The sequence below is a fragment of the Sebastes fasciatus genome, chromosome 12 (genome assembly GCF_043250625.1).
Source record: "Sebastes fasciatus isolate fSebFas1 chromosome 12, fSebFas1.pri, whole genome shotgun sequence".
Classification (NCBI taxonomy): Eukaryota; Metazoa; Chordata; class Actinopteri; order Perciformes; family Sebastidae; genus Sebastes; species Sebastes fasciatus.
In genome coordinates, this window is record NC_133806.1 from 25,998,706 (window position 1) to 26,022,729 (window position 24,024).

General features: G+C 40.5%; 2 protein-coding genes across 2 annotated transcripts; both read right to left on the minus strand.

Moving 5' to 3' along the window:
• Positions 1–710: 710 nt before the first annotated feature.
• sri (sorcin) lies at positions 711–7,420 on the minus strand. The gene is made up of 8 exons (XM_074654434.1): positions 7,075–7,420; positions 4,595–4,645; positions 4,406–4,475; positions 3,592–3,635; positions 2,234–2,381; positions 1,971–2,084; positions 1,427–1,485; positions 711–1,012 (listed from the first exon to the last, which is right to left on the minus strand). Exons 1-8 carry the CDS (start codon positions 7,114–7,116, stop codon positions 986–988), a joined length of 555 nt encoding a protein of 184 aa, XP_074510535.1. The 5' UTR covers positions 7,117–7,420; the 3' UTR covers positions 711–985.
• A 2,858-nt stretch (positions 7,421–10,278) lies between these two features.
• On the minus strand, positions 10,279–14,418 carry LOC141779548 (uncharacterized). The gene is made up of 2 exons (XM_074654433.1): positions 13,328–14,418; positions 10,279–11,240 (listed from the first exon to the last, which is right to left on the minus strand). The coding sequence occupies exons 1-2, from the start codon at positions 14,362–14,364 to the stop codon at positions 10,433–10,435; spliced, it is 1,845 nt and encodes a 614-aa protein (XP_074510534.1). The 5' UTR covers positions 14,365–14,418; the 3' UTR covers positions 10,279–10,432.
• Between the last annotated feature and the right edge of the window lie 9,606 nt (positions 14,419–24,024).

Below are 24,024 nucleotides of genomic sequence, written 5' to 3' on the forward strand. Positions count from 1 at the left end.
GAAATTGACACGTGTTGCTGGACATTCGTAGGAAAACAAACAAAAAATGAGGAACACCTTTTCATTAGAAACAGAGTGTAGAGTCATATTAATAATCTATCGAATATTTTTATTTTACATTGTAACTGCAGTGGGAACCGGTCTGACAATGTGACGTGTAGCCTCATGTGACTCAACAGTCAACAGGTGTCTTACATCAGTTTAACACCTTCATAAGATCAAACAAGGTGATCGTTCACATCCAGATCAGATCAGGTCACAGACACCTTATCAGCAAAAACCAAGATGGAGACGGCCAAAAACCAATGCCCACATCATTTAATTTAATTATTATTTACACCTGTTCTTTTCCTATTGTCTTCTGTAAAAAAGGTAGTATCTAGAAGGGAACCCACAAGTTGGGGAAACTCTCGCGAGATAGATAAGGTTATGTTTATGTGATGTGATGTTATGTATATTATATTATATTATAGCATGGCCAGTTATCAATGGATGAAATATGTCTATTAGTCAGGTTAGATCCACTTGTTAAGAGCATAAAGCAGAATTACTGTTGCTATGACTACCGACATTACATAATTGTACATATATTTAGGTTTTTCTTTTCACTGTAATTTTGTTTCCATGTTTAAAATCATTCTGCATCTGAGCTCAAAAATACAAACAAACAAATAAACACCTACAGGGAGTAAATAGGAGCCAAACACCAGTTTGTGGTGGACATGTTTATTTCATACATGTTCACACACGGCCAGCACTATGGGCTAACACAGAGCTTTAGCATTGGGCTAACACGGATTACTATATTGTTATCAGTTTATTACAATACACATTATTTTGTTTAAACAATAACATGGAATGTGAAAGTGGCATTTTAACCCTTTTTGGACAACAAAGAATACAAAATACACAGTGAAAGTTAATGCTGTTAATGGGAGTAGATGTTAAAAGGCTGGTGTGTCCCCTCTGTTTAGTCTCTTCCTCTTCATACGCTCATGGAGACCTGGATAAACTAGAGACAGAGAGAAATATATCCAGTGTTACTGTACGACCATCAGCCAACTAGCAGTCTTGTCTTGGCAGCAGACAGATTATCAGCATGGATTTTATTTACAAAATCAACAGTTATAGTTGATTTCAGCCTGTGAAGCGATAAATTCCTCACTGATCCATCAGACGGATTCTGGATAATGTCGGTTTGTTAGCTAGCTAATCTATCACCATCATACACCTGGTAGCAGATTAGCGCTAGCACGAGTGGTTTGAGGTTGAGAGTCGAGTTTAAGAAAGCTTTTATATCCATGTGATATATTTAGCTACTGAATTCAAACAGCCAGTTCTCCTGTGCAGTTATGAAGGACTCAGGTGTGCTTGATAGGAGAAGAGACATCACAGCTTTAGAAATGAGAAGTTGTTGTGAACTTACGTCATCATACATAAATGTGGCCTTGCCAGTTCGGGTTGTGTCTCTCCTTTGGAACTGATCTGAAAAACACATTAAAAACAGACGACTTTATCAACTTTTTAAACACTTTCATCGTTGATTCTGAGCATTTGTTCATTAACACAACATATCCACGTCTTCGTCTCCATCTTGAACACTAATGTCCCATTCACACCAACAGCGAAGCAAAAACAAGCAGCAGCAAAACAGATTTTAGACACCTAAAATAATCTTTATCAGTTTAAGTGTACGCTATATTTAGAACATTTTCACCGCTTTACCTCGCCATCAGACAGCCCTTTCTGACGGGGAACCGAAGCTGTTATCTATGCTCTCTTCAAAGCCACCAGACTCCATTGACAAAAACAGTAATTTTACCTCTCAGAACACAGGAGTTGCTGGTGTACCGCTGCATCTATCGGTTAGTTTGTGGGTAATACACTGACTGTGGAGAAGTACCTCCCTGAGAAACACCTGGACTATCCCTTTAAATGCTAGCGGTCTCAGTTTTCATGCGCCCACTCACCAGTCAGGGCGCGGAGTTTTACGCAACTGCTCACGAAGTCATCGAACGCGATTTTGCCGCCAAAGCTGTAGCGCCTCATGATGATGTTCAGGGCCTGAGGACTCAGATTAAAACCTGCAGAGGAACATAATCAAATAAATGACATTAACATTGAGAGCAATTACCTAATATTTGATTTTATTCTGCAGACATTGGCAGTTATACAGTACATGTATAAATATCTGTTTCATCGTTAGGTTTGAGAGGGTTAGGATTGCTCGTACCCATAGTGGTGAGGGCCTGCTGCAGCTCGTGGCCCTCCACCGTCCCGCTGCGGTCTCGGTCGTAGGACATGAAGGTCGTCTTCCAGCCGTTCAGAACCTGACTCAGCTGCTTGAACTCATCAAAACCCATAGTGCCGGAGTAGTCCCTCTGAGACACCACAGTCAGTCAAGGACCCATCACTAGTTGTATTTTTACCACGCGAACGTGATCTCATCATCACCCGGACAAATGTCTCTAAACTCACTGAAAATCCTCTGTAACTATGTGATAAGACGCTCCGGAGCTAGAGTTTATTTCAGATTACATACTAATATAATAGTGTTTACTAGACACTAAACTTGATAGTACTGTTACAGGGAGTATTAAAGAAATAAATGTATGTCACTTAAGGCCGTCAAAGTTAACGCGATAATAACGCAAATTTGTTTCTTGTCATTTCTTTAACACATTAACACAACTTGTGATTTTTAGGTTGTAGCGGCTCAGTTTTAAAGTGAGAGTGAAGATACTGGTATCATATGAAACTAGAAAACCTGAGGAATCCATTGGTACCAGGTATGTCGTGTCTGGGTTCATAACATTACCCGGCGGCGAGCTCTATTCACATACAGGGCCATTGCACTGACTGTATCTAGCAAGACACACATCGCTACTGCGGTATGAACCCAAAATAAACAGATTGTGCTGCGATTTAATATCAATAAACAGATACAAATGGTGCTGAAATAATTACATAATGATGCTGATTAGTAAAAAGTCTGAATTCATGCTTTGTCAGGTCTGTCTGCAAGACGACAAGCAAACAACTTTTAAAATGCTTGTTTTCTGAATGGAGTTTGGATGGATCAGTGCCAGGCCATGCAGCTGCTCCATCAACACTCAACATAAAGTCATCTAGGCATAAATACGGCAGCGACGTTGTTGTTGTTTCTACCATAGACAGTCTGTGGTTTCTACACAGAGTTTGGTCCGGTCTCTGTACAGATAGGATGTACTATCGTAGCTCTGGGTGACCACAGACACATACAAGATTTATTTCCTCCATTTCAGATTCAACAACATCAGGACGTCAGTGACGACAGGAGGACAATCTCAACGCTGAGAGGCTTTCACCACACAGTGTCACACCAATTTCTCGCTCGAGTTGCAATATTTTGGGTCGCCCAGCGCAAATTCACATCCATTTGCCTCTTTGCATTGTCTTTGTCTGTAATCGTGCAAAAAGTTTGCTTCGCGCTTGGTGTGAACGTACCTTAAGTGTTCCAGTGACAGTAACTATTTAACCTGTGTTTTTCCTACTGAGACAAGTCAACATGTGTTGTGTGAAACAGGCCTGTTAGTTGATGGTGAAGGATACATCCAGCATGTTGATCATCAGTTTGCACGTCTCCAGGCTGAAGGCTGGAAAAGGAAAACACAGACGGTGAGCACGCAGCCTACCAACAGGTCCACACTAATCTAAAAACACTATTTACGTGTCAAACATTTAGTGGGAAAATGCTGCATTATTGCTAAAATAATGAAATTGTGAATAACATTCAGATCTCAGACTCCCTCTCCTGGTCTCTAAACATCAGTTGTGTCGTCAAAAAGGCACCATTAACACAACTTGTAATGTTTAGGTTGTAGCGGGCTCAGTTTTAAAGCTAGATTGAAGATACTGATATCATATGAAAATAGTAAACCTAATGAATGCATTGGTACCAACCATGTCATACTAACTTGTCATGAAGGAGGCTAAATAACGTTCCAAACCTGTGCTAAAGTTTGGCGCGGAAAAACTGTCTTGGCCATTTTCAAAGGGGTCCCTTGACCTCTGACCTCCAGATATGTGAATGAAAATGGGTTCTATGGGTACCCACGAGTCTCCCCTTTACAGACATGCCCACTTTATGATAATCACATGCAGTTGGGGCAAGTCATAGTCAAGTCAGCACACTGACAGCTGTTGTTGCCTGTTGGGCTGCAGTTTGCCATGTTATGATTTGAGCATATTTGTTATGCTAAATGCAGTACCTGTGAGGGTTTCTGGACATTATTTGTTATTGTTTTGTGTTATTAATTGATTTCCAATAATAAACATATACACACATTTGCATATAGCAGCATATTTGTCCACTCCCATGTTGATAAGAGTATTAAATACTTGACAAATGTGTCTCAGTTCTTACGTTTGTATGTGCCAGAGATGCCGGATTGTGTGAGGCATTGCTGCAGCTCGTCCGCTGAGATCTGCTGATCCTGTTAGAGTTTAAGACAACAGAAGGAAGGGAAGAGTTAGATAACAACCAGCAAACTGCACAGAGATCAGAGAAACATCAGTACCAGAATATTGTCTGGTATTGTGGGGTTGGTGTTACCTGTCCAGCTACAGATGAAAAGTATCCGTAGAGAGGATCCTGCTGCTGCATCTGCAGAGAGAGAGACAGAGACACAAGAAAGTCTGCAAGATAGTTAGGTAGAGTGTTAGTAGTTAGTTAGTAGTGGATCATTCAATCGCTTCAGCTCTAAAGGTGACACACATGAATAAGGATTACAAACATCATCAAATCTTGCCTAACCTTAACCAGCTATGCATGTGGCAGAAAAAGTTAAATAAAGTGAGTTTACATGATGAAACAGGAAGCTGTGTAACCATCGTTTTAAAAGCTTTCCTGTTAACCAACTGGGAGCCGATGCAGAAAGGAAAACATGTCTGCTGTCTGCACCATTTGAGTCGATAAACCTCATGAATTAGCAGCACAAAACTCCTCTTCACTCACACAGAAACAATACCAGCTGCCTGCATGCTTCACATTGTTCACCAACGCTGACTCAGTCAGCTCATGTTGACCACTGAACGGGCCTGAAATCATCTGATTATCTAGTTTCTCCCTCAGAGGATGTATAGAAGAAACCTTACCCTTCCTCACACACACACACACACACACACACACACACACACACACACACACACACACACACACACACACACACACACACACACACACACACACACACACACACACACACACACACAGTGTAAACGTATAGATTGCCTTATTACTAAAGAGTCTCATCACAAGAGTTCACACAGGATCCTGTAAAGTCAACCAACAAAACAAATAAATGTAATAATACATTCTCTAGAAAGTTTCCTAGAAAACTAAATATATTCTACTGTACAACCCAAAAGAACGACGAGTCTGAGGTACTTATGAGTACTTCTATTTTTTGCTACTTTATACTTCACAATTCAGGGGGAAATATTGTACTTTTTACTCCACTACATTTACCTGACGACTTACAAATTAAACTTATGATCAACTTATAAAGATGACACATTATAGTACAGTATATAATTTAGTTTAAATTACCTCCAGATCCACCAACTACTACAAGTACTACTTGCATCAGTAATTATAGTTCAATGATACAATACATACTATTCATTTTTGTATTTTAAGTTAATTTAGATGATAATAATAATATAAATAAACTTTATTTATATAGTACTTTTCTTAATGAGGTTAAAAAGAAAGAAAAAAAACAGCAGATGAAAACAAACAACAACAATACAGAAGGGAAAAGTTAAGTTTTAAATGTTGATCATTTGCATTAAGTACAATTACTAATGCAGGACTTTTACTTGCAATGGATTATTTTTATATTTTTGTTGTAAAATATTAGAATACTTCTTCCACGGACTGTTTTCAGGGTAACATCTTGCCAGCGGTGGGAAGTAACCATTTACTACTGTACTGTACTTGTACTTTACTTGAGTATTTCCATTTTCTACTACTTTATACTCCACTACATCTCAGAGGGAAATATTGTACTTTTTACTGCACTACATTTATTTAATATCTTTAAGATACTTTCCAGATTCAGATTAATGATATAAAATGTAATCAACCAATACATTATAATGTATTATTATATTATAGGTATTATTATATTATTGTAGGTTAATTCTTTATTGATCCCCAGTGGTAAATTCACAAGCAACCCAGCAGTATATAAAATATATAAATTAAAATGAGCTCCACCTTTACCAGCTGCAACATTATACTGACGAACACATTAATGCATCAATAATTAGAATACAATAATATAATATATATTATTCTGCATAATGAGTAGCCTACTCTTGGTACTTTATATTTTGATGCTACTTTTGTAACATGTAACAGAGAATTTGTACACTGTAGTAATGTTACTTTTACTAGAGTAGAGTATCTGAATACTTCCTCCACTGCTGGGGAACATCAATAAAATGTGGAAGCTGTTAAAGAACATTGGTCAGCTGATAGCATATTGTTCTATAATAATATAATAACTTAAGATATTATATCATTGTTCTATAATAATATAATAACTTAAGATATTATATTATTGTTCTATAATAATATAATAACTTAACATATTATATTATTGTTCTATAATAATATAATAACTTAAGATATTATATCATTGTTCTATAATAATATAATAACTTAAGATATTATATTATTGTTCTATAATAATATAATAACTTAAGATATTATATTATTGTTCTATAATAATATAATAACTTAAGATATTATATTATTGTTCTATAATAATATAATAACTTAAGATATTATATTATTGTTCTATAATAATATAATAACTTCAGTTATCATCACACATGTAGCTGATGCATATGAAGTAGGAAGCTTTAAACAGATAATACAGCTGTTCTGTGTATTGTTATAAACTAAACACATCATGTCAGTAAAGTGGACCAACTTCCGGCCTGTTCGGACCAGATGTCTGATGTCTGTCCCGGGACCTTTTCAGCTTTAAACCGATAGTTCATCACATTGTAACGCTTTCTTACCGGGACTCCACCGTGTCCAGCACCGTATCCTGGATATGCCATTACTAAATATGCTATAAAACAACAATAAAGCAGTGAGGAGTGTGAGTGTAGAGCTGCCGCGGTGACGCCTCCTCAACTCCAGAGGGTGTGTCTGCACAAACTACACTAACGATTCAAAAACACGCCGAAAACTGAGATTATAATATACTATATTATTATTATGAAGTGTTGTAAATTAGCCTGGAGCACCGAGGCGGGTCTAGGTGTAGATATATCCCGGAGAAAAGCGACAGCCACAAAACAACCACAACAAAATGTGAAACCGTCGGGGTGACTGTTGTAGATCCGGTTTCCTCACCGCTGCTCTCTGATTGGCAGTGAGCGACCACATGACCTCAGATTGACCAATAGGATTAGAGCTGACCTTTAGAGCTTTTTACAACAATGAAAACAATGTAATAAACACTGAGCAGACATGTACACACAAAATACTCTCAGCTGCACTAGTGGAGGAAGTATTCAGATCCCTTACTCAAGTACAAATACTAATACCGTACTGTAAAGATACTCTGTTAGAAGTATTTAAAGTGTTACTTCAGTAAAAGCACTAATAACAGACTGTAAAAATAGTCTGTTACAGTTAAAGTACTAATACCACCCTGTAAAAAAAAAGTTACAGTACTAATACTAGAATGTAAAAACTGTTAGAGTAAATGTACTAATTCCACACAATAAGAATACTCTGTTACATTAAAAGTACTAATATCACATTGCAAAAGTACTAATACCAGACTGTAAAATTAGACTGTTACAGTTAAAGTACTAATATCACACTGCAAAAGTACTAATAACAGACTGTAAAATTAGACTGTTACAGTTAAAGTACTAATACCACCCTATAAAAAAAACAACTCTGTTACAGCACTAATACTAGAATGTAAAAACTGTTAAAGTAAAAGTACTAATACCACACAATAAGAATACTCTACTACAGTAAAAGTACTAATAACACACTGTAAGAATACTCTGTTACAGTAAAAGTACTAATATCCCACTGCAAAAGTACTAATACCAGACTGTAAAAATACTGTTACAGTAAAAGTACTAATATCAGACTATAAAAAATACTCTGTTACAGTAAAAATACTAACACCACACTGTAAAAATACTCTGTTACAATACAGTACCTGAATAAATGCACTAAGTTACATTCCACAATTGCACCATAGCCTTATAACTGCAGTACTAGTATAAAACCAGTGTAAAAACTTCCCTTTCAGTGTGATCATAAAGAACTGGAGCTCTCTTGAATCATCAGGATTCTCCAAATATTACAGATTATTATATTTCAGGTTGCAAGCTTTAAATTATAATATACAAACACACACATCCTTCACTTAAATTAAGATAACGATAAGTTTGACAAAAATAAAAGCAAACATGTTGTTCACTGGGATGGATTATCTTAAAGTTGATTTCAATCAATGGAAGTCAATGTTAGTCTTAGAGGTGAGTATGCCACATTCATACATCTAAAACACTCCAGCTTGTTCTGAAATAATAATAAAGTAGTAAAATATATGTACTAAACGTTTTAATGCATGCTAAACACAGGCATGGTCCTTTAATGGAAGGCATTACATCATTAGCTGAGACAAACAGTCCCTCCTGTTGTGTCCGACTCCGGTCCAGGGAAAACCATCTGTGTCTCTGTGTTTGGTTTCAGAGGCAAAGCTGAGAGGAAGAGGAAGAGGACGGGAGGAAGACAACCACAAACACTGGGCTGCTGAGATGTCCAGACCGTATCCTGACTGCTGGGTTTGGCCAACCAGACCTCCTCTGGGTCTTCTGCCTCAACATCCAGGGAGCCACCGAGAGGAAGAGGAGGAGGAGGAGGAGGAGGAAGAGGAAGAGCATCGTGCTGCTTGCTGCTACACCATGGGTAGGTTTAAGTTAAGATAAGTTAAGATAAGATAAGATAGAATAAGATAAAAAATACTTTCTTGTTTTTTGCATGCAAAATGCAGAAATTTGTCTTTGATTTGCATGTGCAAAATCTGTTATAAAAAATAGCCCATTAAAAAACAACATATCACATCCAGACTGGACACATAAAACGCATTTCCATAAAAATCTAGGGCTGTCAATCGATTAAAATATTTAATCGTGATTAATCTCAAATTATTCACATATTTTTATCAGTTCAAAATGTACCTTAAAGGGAGATTTGTTAAGTATTTAATACTCTTATCAACATGGATAGTGAACAAATATGCTGCTTTATGTAAATGCATGTATATATTTATTATTGTAAATCAATTAACACACAAAACAATGACAAATATTGTCCAGAAACCCTCACAGGTACTGCATTTACCATAAAAAATATGCTCAAATCATAACATGGCAAACTGCAGCCCAACAGGCAACAACAGCTGTCAGTGTGTCAGTGTGCTGACTTGACGATGACTTGCCCCAAACTGCATGTGATTATCATGAAGTGGGCATGTCTGTAAAGGAGAGACTCGTGGGTACCCATAGAACCCATTTACATTCACATATCTGGAGGTCAGAGGTCAAGGGACCCCTTTGGAAATGGACATGCCAGTTTTTTTTCATCAAAATTTAGCGCAAGTTTGGAGCGTTATTTAACCTCTTAGTAGTATTTGTATCTTCATTCTGGCTTTAAAACTGAGCCTACTACAACCTAAAAATCAAAACTTGCGTTAATGCGTAAAAGAAATTAACGAATTCGCGCTAACGCGTTAATTATCATGTTACCTTTGACAACCCTATTTCATATGTCTTGTGTCGATGTATTTAGGTCCGAGGACTTATTGAACTTCAAATGACGATGATGATCATTAGTATTTATTTTTTTATTTTTTTATTTAATTAATTAATTAATAATTGTTTGTATATATATATATATATATATATATGCATATTACACTATATACATATATATACACACATTGCACTCCATTCATATATATGCATATTACACTATATACATATATATACACACACATTGCACTCCATTCATATATATACATATTACACTATATACATATATACACATTACACTATACATATATATATGTATATTACACTATATACATATATACACATTACACTATACATATATATATGCATATTACACTATATACATATATACACATTACCCTATACATATATATATGCATATTACACTATATACATATATATATGCATATTACACTATATACATATATATATGCAGATGAAACCACATTTTGACTAATGCTATATATATATATATTTTAAATATATATAGCATTAGTCAAAATGTGGTTTCATTTAGGGACGGCGTCCTGTTCCCTTCTGCTTTCTTCTCTTATTTGGCCGGTTGCTGTTTTTTTTTTTTTCTGAAGGACTTCATCCAAGTTTTCCAATTTGTTCTGGGGAGACTCTGTTGGGTCTTGCTTTTCTGCTGCTCGGCCGTAAGCATCTTCACGTTCACGTCGTGAAACTCGCTGAGGTCCTCCAGTTCAGTTTGGAGGCCCTGATTGACCTCTTCCTCAAATTGGACCTTTTTTAGGCTGGTTTTGTGAGCCACTTTTTGTTTCTGGAGGGTCCCCGATTGGACGAGCACTTCATCCTGCAGGGTGCGGTTTTTCTCCTGCAAGGTGCGGATTGCCTCCTGCAGGGTGCTTTTCATTTCCTCCTGAACAAGTGCAGTTTTCTTCATTTGTTTCTGGATGAACCCCGTTCTATTTTCCTCCTGTAGGGTGCTATTTTCCTCCTGTAGGGTGCTATTTTCCTCCTGCAGGGTGCTGTCTTTCTCCTCCAGGAGTTTATTCAAGTTGTCCACTTGTTTCTGGAGCGGCTCGGCTTGGATCTTACTTTCCTCAAGCTCGGTGGTAAGGATCTTCAGCTCCACAGCGTGAAAGTCGCGGACGACCTTGAGTACAGTTCGGAGGCCCTGATTGACCGCCTGCTCAGCTTGGAGCTTTTTTAGGCTGTTTTTGTGAGCCACTTTGAGATCCCTCACTTCCTCTTGCAGGTCGCTGTCTTTCTTCTGAAGGCTGCGGTATTTGTCCGCAAAGAAGAGGTTTTTCTCCTGCAGGGTGTTATTTTGCTCCTGAAGCAGCGCAGTTTTCTCCACTTGTTTCTGGAGGGTCCCCGATTGGACGAGCACATCATCCTGCAGGGTGCGGTTTTTCTCCTGCAAGGTGCGGATTGCCTCCTGCATGGTGCTTTTCATTTCCTCTTGAACAAGTGCAGTTTTCTTCATTTGTTTCTGGATGAACCCCGTTTTAACGAGCACATCATCCTTCAAGGTGCGGTTTTTCTCCTGCAAGGTGCTATTTTCCTCCTGTAGGGTGCTATTTTCCTCCTGCAGGGTGCTATTTTCCTCCTGCAGGGTGCTATTTTTCTCCTGCAGGGTGCTATTTTCCTCCTGCAAGGTGCTATTTTCCTCCTGTAGGGTGCTATTTTCCTCCTGCAGGGTGCTATTTTCCTCCTGTAGGGTGCTATTTTTCTCCTGCAGGGTGCTATTTTCCTCCTGTAGGGTGCTGTCTTTCTCCTCCAGGAGTTTATTAAAGTTGTCCACTTGTTTCTGGATGAACCCCGTTTTAACGAGCACATCAATCAACAACAATTTTCAACCTGTCACTATCTCTCCGGACTGTCCCCACCTGCTTCAAATCCACCACCATCATCCCCATCCCCAAACAACAAAAAGTAACCAGCTTAAACGACTGGCGCCCCATAGCCCTCACCCCCATAATCAGCAAGTGTTTTGAGAAACTGGTTAAATCCCTAATCTGCCCCATGCTTCCCCCCACACTCGACCCCCTACAATTTGCATACCGCCCAAACAGAGGCACAGAGGACGCCATCGCCCACGTCCTACACACCGCCCTCTCCCACCTGGAAGGAAGGGACACCTATGTGAGGATGCTGTTCGTGGATTACAGCTCAGCGTTCAACACCATAGTGCCCTCCAGGCTCGTCAGTAAGCTCAAGGATCTGGGCCTGAACACACCACTGTGTGACTGGATCCTGGACTTTCTGACGGGACGCCCCCAGGTGGTGAGAATCAACAACCTCACCTCGACTTCACTGACTCTAAGCACAGGAGCGCCTCAGGGCTGTGTTCTCAGCCCCCTCCTGTACTCCCTCTACACCCACGACTGTGTGGCAACAAGAGCTTCAAACACCATCGTGAAGTTTGCGGACGACACAGCAGTTGTGGGGTTGATCTCCCATGGCGACGAGATGGCTTACAGGGAGGAGGTGACCACCCTGGAACAGTGGTGTCAGAACAACCACCTCTCCCTGAACATCTCAAAGACCAAGGAGGTCATCGTGGATTACAGGAGGGGGGGTTGCACTCACCCCCCAGTCACCATCAACGGCACAGCGGTGGAGAGGGTGGATACCTTTAAATACCTGGGTGTCAACATCCATAAGGACTTGACATGGGCCACCCACACCACCGCTGTAGTCAGGAAGACCCAGCAGAGACTGTACGCTCTGAGGCGACTCAAGACTTTCAGACTGAAACCGCAAATCCTCAGGGACTTCTACCGGGGCACCATAGAGAGCCTCCTGACAGGCTGCTTCACCACCTGGTTCGGCAGCTGCACCAACGTGGACCGTAAGGCGCTGGAAAGGGTGGTGCGCTCGGCCCAACACATCACCGGGTGCGAGCTGCCCAGCCTGCAGGAGCTTTACACCCAGCGGTGCCTCAGGAAGTCCCTGAGGGTCATTAAGGACACGACACACCCCCACAACAGCCTGTTCTCCCTCCTGCCCTCTGGTAGAAGATACAGGACCCCCAGGACTCTCACCAGCAGACTGAGGAACAGTTTTTTCCCCCAGGCCATCAGACTTTTAAATCTATAATTAATTTGACACATTCTTACACAAAAATATTTCTTATACTGTATATACTGTATATATTGTTAATACATATGTTCTTAATATGCCCTTGTATAAAGTATTTCCTTTTATAATTGTAATGTAAATGTAATATAATTTATTATTTAATGGAGCTTCCTAGCGAAAAGTATTTCACACGTTTGTACCTGTACAACCGGCGTGACAATAAACATCTTGAATCTTGAATCTTGAATCATCCTTCAGGGTGCGGTTTTCGTCCTGCAGGGTCTTATTTTCATCCTGAAGCAGCGTAGTTTTCTCCACTTCTTTTTGGAGGGACCCCGTTTGGACGAGCACCTCATCCTGCAGGGTGCGGTTTTTCTCCTGCAAGGTGCGGACTGCCTCCTGCAGGGTGCTTTTCATTTCCTCCTGAACAAGTGCAGTTTTCTTGATTTGTTTCTTGATGAACCCCGTTTTAACGAGCACATCATCCTCCAGGGTGCCATTTTCCTCCTGTAGGGTGCTATTTTCCTCCTGTAGAGTGCTATTTTTCTCCTGTAGGGTGCTGTCTTTCTCCTCCAGGAGTTTATTCAAGTTGTCCACTTGTTTCTGGAGCGGCTCGGCTTGGATCTTACTTTCCTCAAGCTCGGTGGTAAGCTTCTTCAGCTCCACAGCGTGAAAGTCGCGGCTGACCTCGAGTTCAGTTCGGAGACCCTGATTGACCGCCTGCTCAGCTTGGAGGTTTTTTAGGTTGTTTTTGTGAGCCACTTTGAGATCCCTCATTTCCTCTTGCAGGTCGCTGTCTTTCTTCTGAAGGATGCAGTATTTGTCCGCAAAGAAGAGGTTTTCCCCCTGCAGGGTGCTATTTTTCTCCTGAAGCAGCGTAGTTTTCTCCACTTGTCTCTGGAGGGACCCCGTTTGGATGAGCAGTTCATCCTGCAGGGTGCGGTTTTTCTCCTCCAGGAGCTTATTCAAGTGGTCCACTTGTTTCTGGAGAGACTTGCCTTTCTCCAGCTCGGTGGTAAGCATCTTCCGCTTTACATCCTGAAAGTCGCTGAGGTCCTCGAGGAGGCCCGGATTGACCTCCTGCTCAGCTTGGAGCTTTTCTTGGCTGGTTTTGTGAGCCACTTTGAGAGCCGTCACCTCATCCTGCAGGGCGCGTTTTTTCTCCTGCGGGGTGCTGTCTTTCTCGTCCAGGAGCTTATTCAAGTGGTCCATTTGATTCTGGAGGGACCCGTTTTGGAAGATCTTGCTGACCACTTCATTGATAAGGTGCTTCACCTTCTCCTCCTGACAGCTCAGGTCAATCTCATGTGAACCTTTCAGCTTCTCTAGTTGCAGCTGAAGAGAATCATTTTTATCTTTTTCAGCCTGGAGCTCTGCAGAGAGCTGTTGACAGCTGATCACTGTGAGGTCCTTGTAGATTTGTTGCTGGGACATTGTTCTTGTGTAGATGCAGTCTGTCACTGATGAACAGTTCCGTCTCTATCTGTGGTTTGCCTTGTCGTATCTTTTCTGCGACAGTGCTGTTGAAGTGATGATGAAGAATGCTCCGAGGACACTGTTCTTGCTGGTAAAATAGAGTTTATTACAAACAAGCCACACGTGTCATGACGGACGTCTCGAGCAGTCCGGAGGCTTCAAGTCGAATATGAAAGTCCTGCCCTTTGGGGCTCTCGTACCTCCTTATATTGGGTTCAATTCAGGCAACTTGCTGAGCTAAGCGTATGCTTAGGTATGTGACCTTTGACCTACATGTTTATCTTTCAGCCCCTGGATCCACCGCATGACCCCAGGTCTCCCCGTCCGCTTCCTGCACATATGTTTACAACTAGGGGCCTCTCTTGTCCGGTGCAAGACCTGAAAATATACCACATATTCCCCCCTTCGAGACTTAAACAAAGTCTCGAAAACATAAAAGAAGAAACAGACAGGTGTATAAACATGACAAATTTAACAACTTGTCCTTATTACCATTGAAACAACTGTATGGAGTATAAAAGTGAGAGTGAAAAACCTGTCAGGCAGCTAATCTTTCTTGAACAATGTATTAAACAATGTATACAGGAAAATTCTCTCACGGTCCCTCTGCCAAGGCGACCATACGTAATACTCCATAACACTGAAATACAGAATTTTAGCAATTTGTGTATGGAAATGACTTTAAGCGAATACATATGGAACTCTCAGCAAATTAAAACAAAACAATGTCCAAAGTCAGGCTGGTCGACCCATCGCACCTTTCTATGGACCTTTTCCTGCCTACCCCACTGTCCCTAAACATCGAGAAAAAGAAAACATCTGAGGTCCCATTATATTTAGAAACCATCATTTCTCAAGCATGTAATACACAAAAAAGAAAATTCCTTTTCAATAACACTAAGGTAACATCTCAGAGAAGACATAAGACTGTATAACGCTGTAGTATCTCAGCAGCCTTGACGCTGGTGTAGTATCGATGACGTCTTGACTCTGGATGTTGTATCGACAGTCCACGTTCAGAGTTCTTCCGGCCATTCGTATTTTCATGTTTGAAGTGTCTGAATCCATTCAGCCCATCGGAGTCCCTGACAATCCACCACCCTCACAGTGTTCTTCCCCAATATGTTCTAGAATGAAAGAAAAGAAAACCAGTATCTTTTGCATACAGAACAGATACAAATTAAAACATCAAACACAGAATAAGATAAGTAAAAATGTAAATATTGTCCATTAATCATATTGTTCATTTGTTGCCATATCCCCCCTTCGAGACTAAACAAAGTCTCGAAAGAGCAAAACAACATCAACACTACAAACTACAAAAGCAAAAACAGAGGTAAATAATATGATTATATTTTAAAATGGATATTCCTCCACCAATTCGATCTTTATTGCGTCATCCTCATCTACGTCCGAGTCAGCTTCGTGTAATAATGGCATCAGCGTTTGATCGCCGGGCAGCACAACTCCAACCCATTTAATTATCATGGCCTTTGCAAAGGTCAACAACAGCGTGCAAAAACAAAACATCACGCACAACGACATAACGAGCGCTACCAAAACCTGAACTAACACTGCTCCTAGTGGCCCCAATTTATCCTGCAACCAAGCGTTTGCAGACCATCCCGCGTCTTCTGATGGGCCAAACGCATCTCTTATGTGCTTCAATGCCTCTACGACACTAGTCATATTGTCAGAACTATCAGGAATCAACGTATAGCAAGCATCCCCTGTTAAGTTCAAAGTCATACAAAGGCCCCCCTGTTTGGCCAAAATATAATCAAGAGCCATGTCGTGTTTTAACAATGTCAATCTATGGCTCCTTTGGGTGTTTGACAACATTTCGAAACCTCTTATAGTTTCGTTTGCAAAGCCCTGTAAGGTGTATGTAATGTTATCAATATGATCTGCCAAAAATGCCACTCCATACCATGGAAACAAACCTATTCCCCACTTTTCTCCTATACTTATTCTCCAATGGTAAGACTCCAGATTATGAAATTGCGCTAATTCTCTTTTATTCCTACTTCCAGAAGCAACATTAGATTGAGCCTCATCAGATGCTTCTCCCTTCTGGACAGAAAAAACTTCATATGGGAGTTTCAGTGTTGCCATATAGCAACATCCTGTCCACCCGTATGGTAGAAATAGATAAGCATTTTCACCACAAATCCACCAAATATCCCTGAAATTGCCTATAGTCACATTACCAGGCAACACTTGATGTTCTACCATCAAAGTTCTACTCGGCTTACGCTTTGACACTTGAAAAATCACTTCATACAACTTATTCACATCCTCATCCTCACGCTTTCCTAAATCCATCATATAGCCATCACACTCTGATATTCCCATAAACATTCCAGACCCCTTATTAGTTTCATTTGAGCAAAAACAGTACTTTGCCCTCACAGGTGTCACTTCCATCGGATCAGGTACCGCTGTCATCACATTTTCATGTTTTTCAAGTAAATTCTCATATTGTAATCCTGCCAACCAAGAACAATTCATTCTAGGTTTAAAAAGGTTCACTGATAAAGCCATCACTTTATCCACTGATGATTGCTGTTGATACAAGAGCCATGACAGTACAGAAGATTGACATGCCATAGTTAATGGTTCCGGTACCGCCTCCAAAATTGAAGGCCATGTACCTGGTGTTGGTACTTTCAACACACATGGACCCTTCAATTTCTTGATTGATCTCACTGAGTGTGTTAACTGCTGAAACCATAAATTTCTACCTGCCCATGGGTCTACAATTCCCAACGCTAAAGCATCAAATCCATACGCTTTCCACTTAGCTTCTCTCTTCTGCATTACATGGTTCTGTTCAAACATCTCCTGTGATATCCGATCCGAGTCAACAAACTCCTTTCCCTCATCTACAATATTCCTCTGAACAGTCTCAAATGAATTTCCAACCTTCACTTCCTCAATCTCCTTCCTACTACTCACACTAATCCCCATCTCTAACATAGACTTCCGGCTCTCATTTACCATCTCTTTCACTTTCAAGGATACTTTGTCAAGTGTCTGTGTCACATTCTCCAATTTCTTAGGCGTCAATGTTGTCGCCAAGGTAGTACTCTGATCGAAAGCATTATCATTATTTATTGATTTCAAATTTAAAGTAGCAGCCTCTATACGTGTGTTATTTACCTTTGCAGTGGTTACTTCAACAGGTCTTAGGTTTGTTATCATAAGTCTCACCTTACGACTTATGTAACTTCCAATCCAAGAGTGGCTAGATGGAACAAATTTAAACTCTGGCTCCCGATATGTACACATATATTCCCCTTCATCTTCCCGAGTAACGTTGCGCACTGCAAGTGAACAATCATCTACAATTTTCGTATACCTCATATCATTGTACAATAAGTACTTCCTTTGATTATAAGGCACAACGTCATCGTCAGGTCTTGTCAACAACAAATCTTCACCACGACTATTTTCCCATTTGGTAAACAAGTTACCTCCATTATTCCCTCTTCCACATTGACAAGGAAGGTAAACTGTTCCTCCTAACTTAGCTCTAATCACAGTACTCCAAGGAGGTGACGTTATAGATATCACCTGAGGCGCCTTCGTAGTTACATGTGATGCATTTATACTTTCAATAGCTTTTGCCATTGAAGGAGTAGATTTCTCTTCCATCTGTCCAGCTTTCGTCTGGAGAGTTGATGTCATCGTTGTCAATTCTCTTGTTTCCCCAACCTCTTGTGAATCTATACTCTTATTCCCCCCTAGTATCACTAGAGACACCACGCGAACTCCAAATCCTAACTCGGACCGCTCACTTCCAATATGTCGATCGTAAAAAGAACACCTGTAATCACCTTGATCTTCCTGTTGAGGCTTATATACATAGAGACTACAGTCTCCCTCAACCTTCACTCTCCTTTTGTCATTAACTAATGTATATTTCCCTAATGGTACTGTCTCTGACAGATCTAGGATCTTACCATGGCTATCTTCCCACTGAACTCTAAGTTTCCCTTTACCACTATTTTCCCCTGTACACTGACATGGAAGCCTAACTGACTCTCCCAAGGTTACTTCAACCCTGGTTCTAATAACGGTCTGGTTTGACTCTTCTCCTAACTGGTCTCGGGCTCCTTGGTCTGACTGGATCCCTGGGTTGTCCTGCAGCGGAGTCACCGCCCTTTGATATCTCTGGCGCTTTGCAGGCAACTGAAATAGGTCCTGCTGGGTCTGGGACATGTTGAAAGACAATGTCTCTAAATCTGCTTTCCTGTCCATCAACTGCCGAGTCATTTCTGGCATCATCAGGAATGTGTACAGAAACATCAACATTGTCCCCACCCTGGGTGATCTCTCCTTCTGAATTCTGACTCTGGGGATTTTCATGCATCTCCCTCTCTGATGTGTATTCTTCCACATTGTCTTCGGGCTCTCTTGAGCCTTCAACATTTTGGATCAGTGAATGTGGCGCCCCTTCACTTGGTGCTTTGACACAATGTGATAAATAATACCATGTGGGAAACCCCTTGACCTGGACCGCGGTTCCGGTACTGCGAACCACTTCAAACGGTCCCCCACGGCGTTCGTTATACCACTTTCGTCTAAACACCTTCACGAAAACCTGGTCTCCAGGTAGCACTGTGATCCTTTTTTGCTCAACGAGCTCCTCCTGCACCTCCTCCTTAGCTTGCCTGTCAGACACATATGTGGATATTCTTTTATGTAGATTAACCATGTATGTGACATACGTTTGCATTTCATCTTCCAAAAGGGCCAAACTTGGACCCTTCCCACTTGTCCGCAGACAAGGTGTTGGCATCAGTCTTCCTGTAACCAACTCATGAGGTGTCATATGTAAATCGCGGAGCTCACTAGAGCGACATACCATTAACGCCAATGGAAGTGCTGCTATCCAGTTTAACCCCGTGTGCTGGCATATTTTGACAATACGATTCTTCAGAACCCCATTAATTCTCTCAACGATTCCTTGGCTTTGTGGGTGGTAAATTGCCCCAAGACGCTGTTTAATTCCTAATTTTTGCAAAATCAATTTCACCGTCTTATCCACAAACTCTTTCCCATTGTCTGAGGATATTCGATCTGGAAGTCCCCACCTGCTTATGACCTCTCTGCATAAGAACTTGGCAACCGATTGAGCATCCTTTCGTTTCGTTGGACAAGCCTCAGGCCATCGTGAAAATCTGTCTACTACGACTAGCATATACCTTTTCCCTTCAATCGGTTTTATCATGTCAACATAGTCCACAACTAGTTACACCTGCCTATGACATAATCAATCTGTTCAAGCAACATGGTGCCCAAAAACCATACTCTTTGGTAATCTTTCTCTTAACTTCCCCCCTTGCAACGTGAGCTAAGCCATGCGCCTCCTGAATCATCAGACCCAACAGGTCTGGAGGTGATAGTATCAGCCCCTCATGATTTCTCCAAAGTCCAGTAGAATCTCGGGTGGCACCTCGGTCTAGCCACAACTGTTTGTCCATTTCAGGAGCAGCTTCCTGCATTAAAATCACATCTTTGAGTGTAATTTTGTCTTCCAAGTTCACTTCATGCGTGACGAGGAGAACTTTGCCCAATTTATCTGCTCCAGTGACTGCTTTTGCAGCTTCATCAGCCGCTCTGTTCCCTTGTGAAACCCTTGACGCATCCTTCTTATGTGCCGCACATTTAGCTATTGCTATTTCTTTAGGCTTCATCATAGCATGCAACAATTTCATGATCTGGGCGTGATGCTGTATCGGCGAACCATCCGTTTTCTTAAACCCTCGGTTCTTCCACACTGCTCCAAACAAGTGGCACACATTATGTGCATATGCAGAGTCAGTATATATCGTCACTCGCTTCCCTTCTGCCAACAAACACGCTTCAGTTAGCCCCACCAGCTCAGCAAGTTGTGCAGATGCAGGCTGTGGTATCTCTTCAGCCTTCTCAACTGTAAATCCAGTTCCTTGGGCTTTTACTATCGCATAGCCGGCCCTTAATTTATCGCCCACACGATAGCAAGACCCATCAGTCCAATACTCCAGGTCTACCACATGCAATGGGAGAGCTTGTAAATCTGATCTAAGCCTAGAGTATTTCTCTGCTTCTTGAACACAATCGTGTGGCTCACCGTCTTCTGAAGTTGGCAAATTCTCCGCTGGATTTACCGTAACACACCTTGCTAGGGTAACATCTTCCTGCTCTAAGAGCCTATGATAGTCTCTGAGCCTAGACATGGTCAAGTTGTTTTTACCATAGTTCAAAAGATTCCTTAGACTATGATGTGTAAGAATTGTCACTGGATAACCCATTGTTACAGATGATGCTTTATTGTACATTAGAGAAACTCCCACCATAGCTCTGTAACACAGTGGTAACCCTAGCTCTACTTCTGAATAAGCCGTGGAGTAATACGAAATAGGTTGAGGACTCGTACCCGTACCCGTTGGTTGACAAAGAACTGCACATGCATATTTACCCCCAATGGAAGTAGATACATATAACACAAAATTCTTAGAGTAGTCTGGAATTGCTAGCGCCGGAGCCTCTTGCAACTTCTTTTTTGTCGTATCAAATGCCAAAAGGCCATCATGTGTCCAGGACAGATTACAGTGTAGCTTAGCATTCCCAGTATCTTTGATCATAGCTCTTAAAGGCCCCGTCAAGCTAGCATAATCCTCAACCCATGCTGAGGAATATCCTGCAATACCAAGGAATGTCATCATCTCTCGGACTGTTCTGGGTTTTGGAGCCTTACGAATAGCCTCCACGTGAATATCAGAGATGCTTCTGCGTCCCTGCGTTATTGTTTGACCCAAATAGATTACCTTCTCCTGACAATACTGCAGTTTCTTCAGAGAGGCCTTGTGGCCCTTCTCTGCCAGTATTTGTAGCAATTTAATTGAGTCCTTATGACATGTCTCCTCATCTGGTGAACAAATGATGAACGATGAATTGGTGTCTTTCCTTAGTTTTTCTGTTTGTTCTGTATTTTGTTTTATTTCTTCTGCAACTTTATCCCTCTTATCGTTTGCAGCTTTGATCAGTTTCTGTCCCTCATCTTCAAATAACTGGAGAATGCCAAGCTCCACTTGCCTCTTCTCTTTGCGTTTTATCCCCTTTTTTCCCTTCTTTTGCTCAGCCTGGTATGTGGATACAAGTACCAGCATTATTTTAATTACATCTGGGTTAAGCGTCCCCTCCATTGGCCATGGTTGGTCAATTTCAGGCCAGCGTTTGTGCCATTTTTCCGATATTTTTTGCAATGTTTGCGATGCCCCTAATTAAAGGATTATTCTTCTGTACTATCTCAACAGGAGTGATTACTTTCGGATTTTTAGTGTTCTTCTTCCCCATTATAACGGCTTCCTTATGTTCCGTTATTGTACTTTAAGAAGTAATTGCTGAAATTAAAACTACTCAAGGCTTATTTAGATTACTTCCCCCCTTTTTTTTTTTTTTTTTTAAATCCAATTACCCAATTAATCAATTAACCAATTATCCAATTAACCAATTAACCAATTAACCAATTCAACCAATCAACCAATTATCAAATCAACCAATTAACCAATTAATCAACTAACCAATCAGTCAATCAACAATTTATCCAATTATCCAACTAATCAGTTAACCAATTAACCAATTAACCAATTAATCAACTAGCCAATCAGTCAATCAACAATTTATCCAATTATCCAACTACTCAATTAATCAACAAATTAACCAGTCATCTAATCAATCAATCAATAAACAACCAGTCATCTAATCAATCAATCAATAAACAACCAGTCATCTAATCAATCAATATTCAGCTCAAATCTTCAAACAGTCACCACCTTGAATGTCCACCACATCACAGATCAGACAAACTACGCACCATAACATACATGAACATCTGTAATTGTCAGCAGAGGTTAGACTAAACAATCATATGCCATTAATTAATCAAATGCATTAACTGATCAATCCGTTGCCAAGTTTTCTATTAATTCATTTATTTATTTCTCCTAACTGAGCAGGTCAGTTTCCTCTTAGGCTTAATAAATGAAAGCAGGTCTATATGTGTACCATCAATATTGCTTATGACTGAGAACACATACAAATATGGAAATGCAGGTTTTGTTTTTGTTAAAGAGTTTGTGTATAAGTTGTACCGGCCTTTTTAGTAGATTGACCTGGAAAGCCTTCCAAGTTGACGTCAGCAATCCACCCTCCGTGATGTGCCGGCCCGCTGCCTTGCCTCCCGTCTCAATTCTCACTCACCATAAATGACATAACAGACAAGGAACAGGCAATGATTTAGTCTCTTGTGAACCCATAGGTCCCTTTAACAGCATCATACATTATATTCCTAACTTAAACCCCTTATCTAAACATTAAAGCACTTAGTAAACCCCACTGGACCAAACAGTTCAAATGGCAAAGGAATTTTCTGTAACTCCCAAGAAAGGGTCATCGAAAGGAATTTTGGGAAGAGAGAGAGAGAGAGAGAGAGTGAGGGAGGGGGGGGGTTTCAATCACTACCCTTCTTAGAGAAGTTCATTTTGTGCTTTAACAGCTTTAATTATTATATAACGTCCCTTTTAAGAAGAGCTCATGTTTTAGTCTTTTATAAGAAGCTCATGGTTTTATACACTACATTATTCAATTCATCAGTCTTCTTAGAAAAAGGCAAGAAGCTCATTGTTTTATACAATATATCATTCAATTCATTTAGTCTTCTTTCTTACTTTTAACTTTACACACACACTTATTCTCTTCCTAACCATTTTATGGCCCACATCTGGACCCCATCAGCAGCCAAATGTCACACACATTCTCCCCCTCTTCTGCTCCTCCCAAAGTAAACACACACCCACATTTTCTTCACTCCAAACTCCAACGCACACACATTCTTCCCTTTTACGCACACACATTTTTCCCAGCTGCCTCTCATCCCAAAGTAAACACGCACCCACATTTTCTTCACTTGAACTTTTAGATATATTCCTATGCATGCTTTCTGCCGCTATTTCCTTACTTTTTCTCGTAAAATTTCTGCTACCGTTGAGGTGTAAAATCTTCGACGAGAGGCTGCTTCTTGAACACCGTTCGTCAACAGCGTCAGAGTGGTAACTGTCAATCGAATTGTGATTCTACACTCTCCAGTTATTAACTGACCATCAGATGTTGTTTCAGGTTTTAATGGCCCATACTAGTATGCTCCTACACCTGAGGGCTCTATTCTATCCGATTTGCGGCTGTCCTATGATCATTTCCTTTATTTCCTTTATTTCCTTTATCTCTTAACACTCTTTACCTTTATTTATTCAAATTACCTGGATCCAGGTTTCCCAATTTTGTCTTTCTAACTTAATTCCGGACTATGTCAGAGCCATCGTTACGCAGTGGCTAATATGCATGCGTCTTACCGTTAAGAAGTTGAGGGCCCCTCTTCATTAATCTTGCACGATACTTTTTAACTCACCTTATCGTTACCATAAAGCTATTCTAAACTATTCCTTGTATTTCTCATACTTCTTTTCTTCACTTTATATCTTTTCTCTATTCATTCCCCCTTTTTTCATTAAATTTAGCACGGAGCCTCACTTTAAACATCAAATCAACAGTACATGTCCATAACAAGAAGGT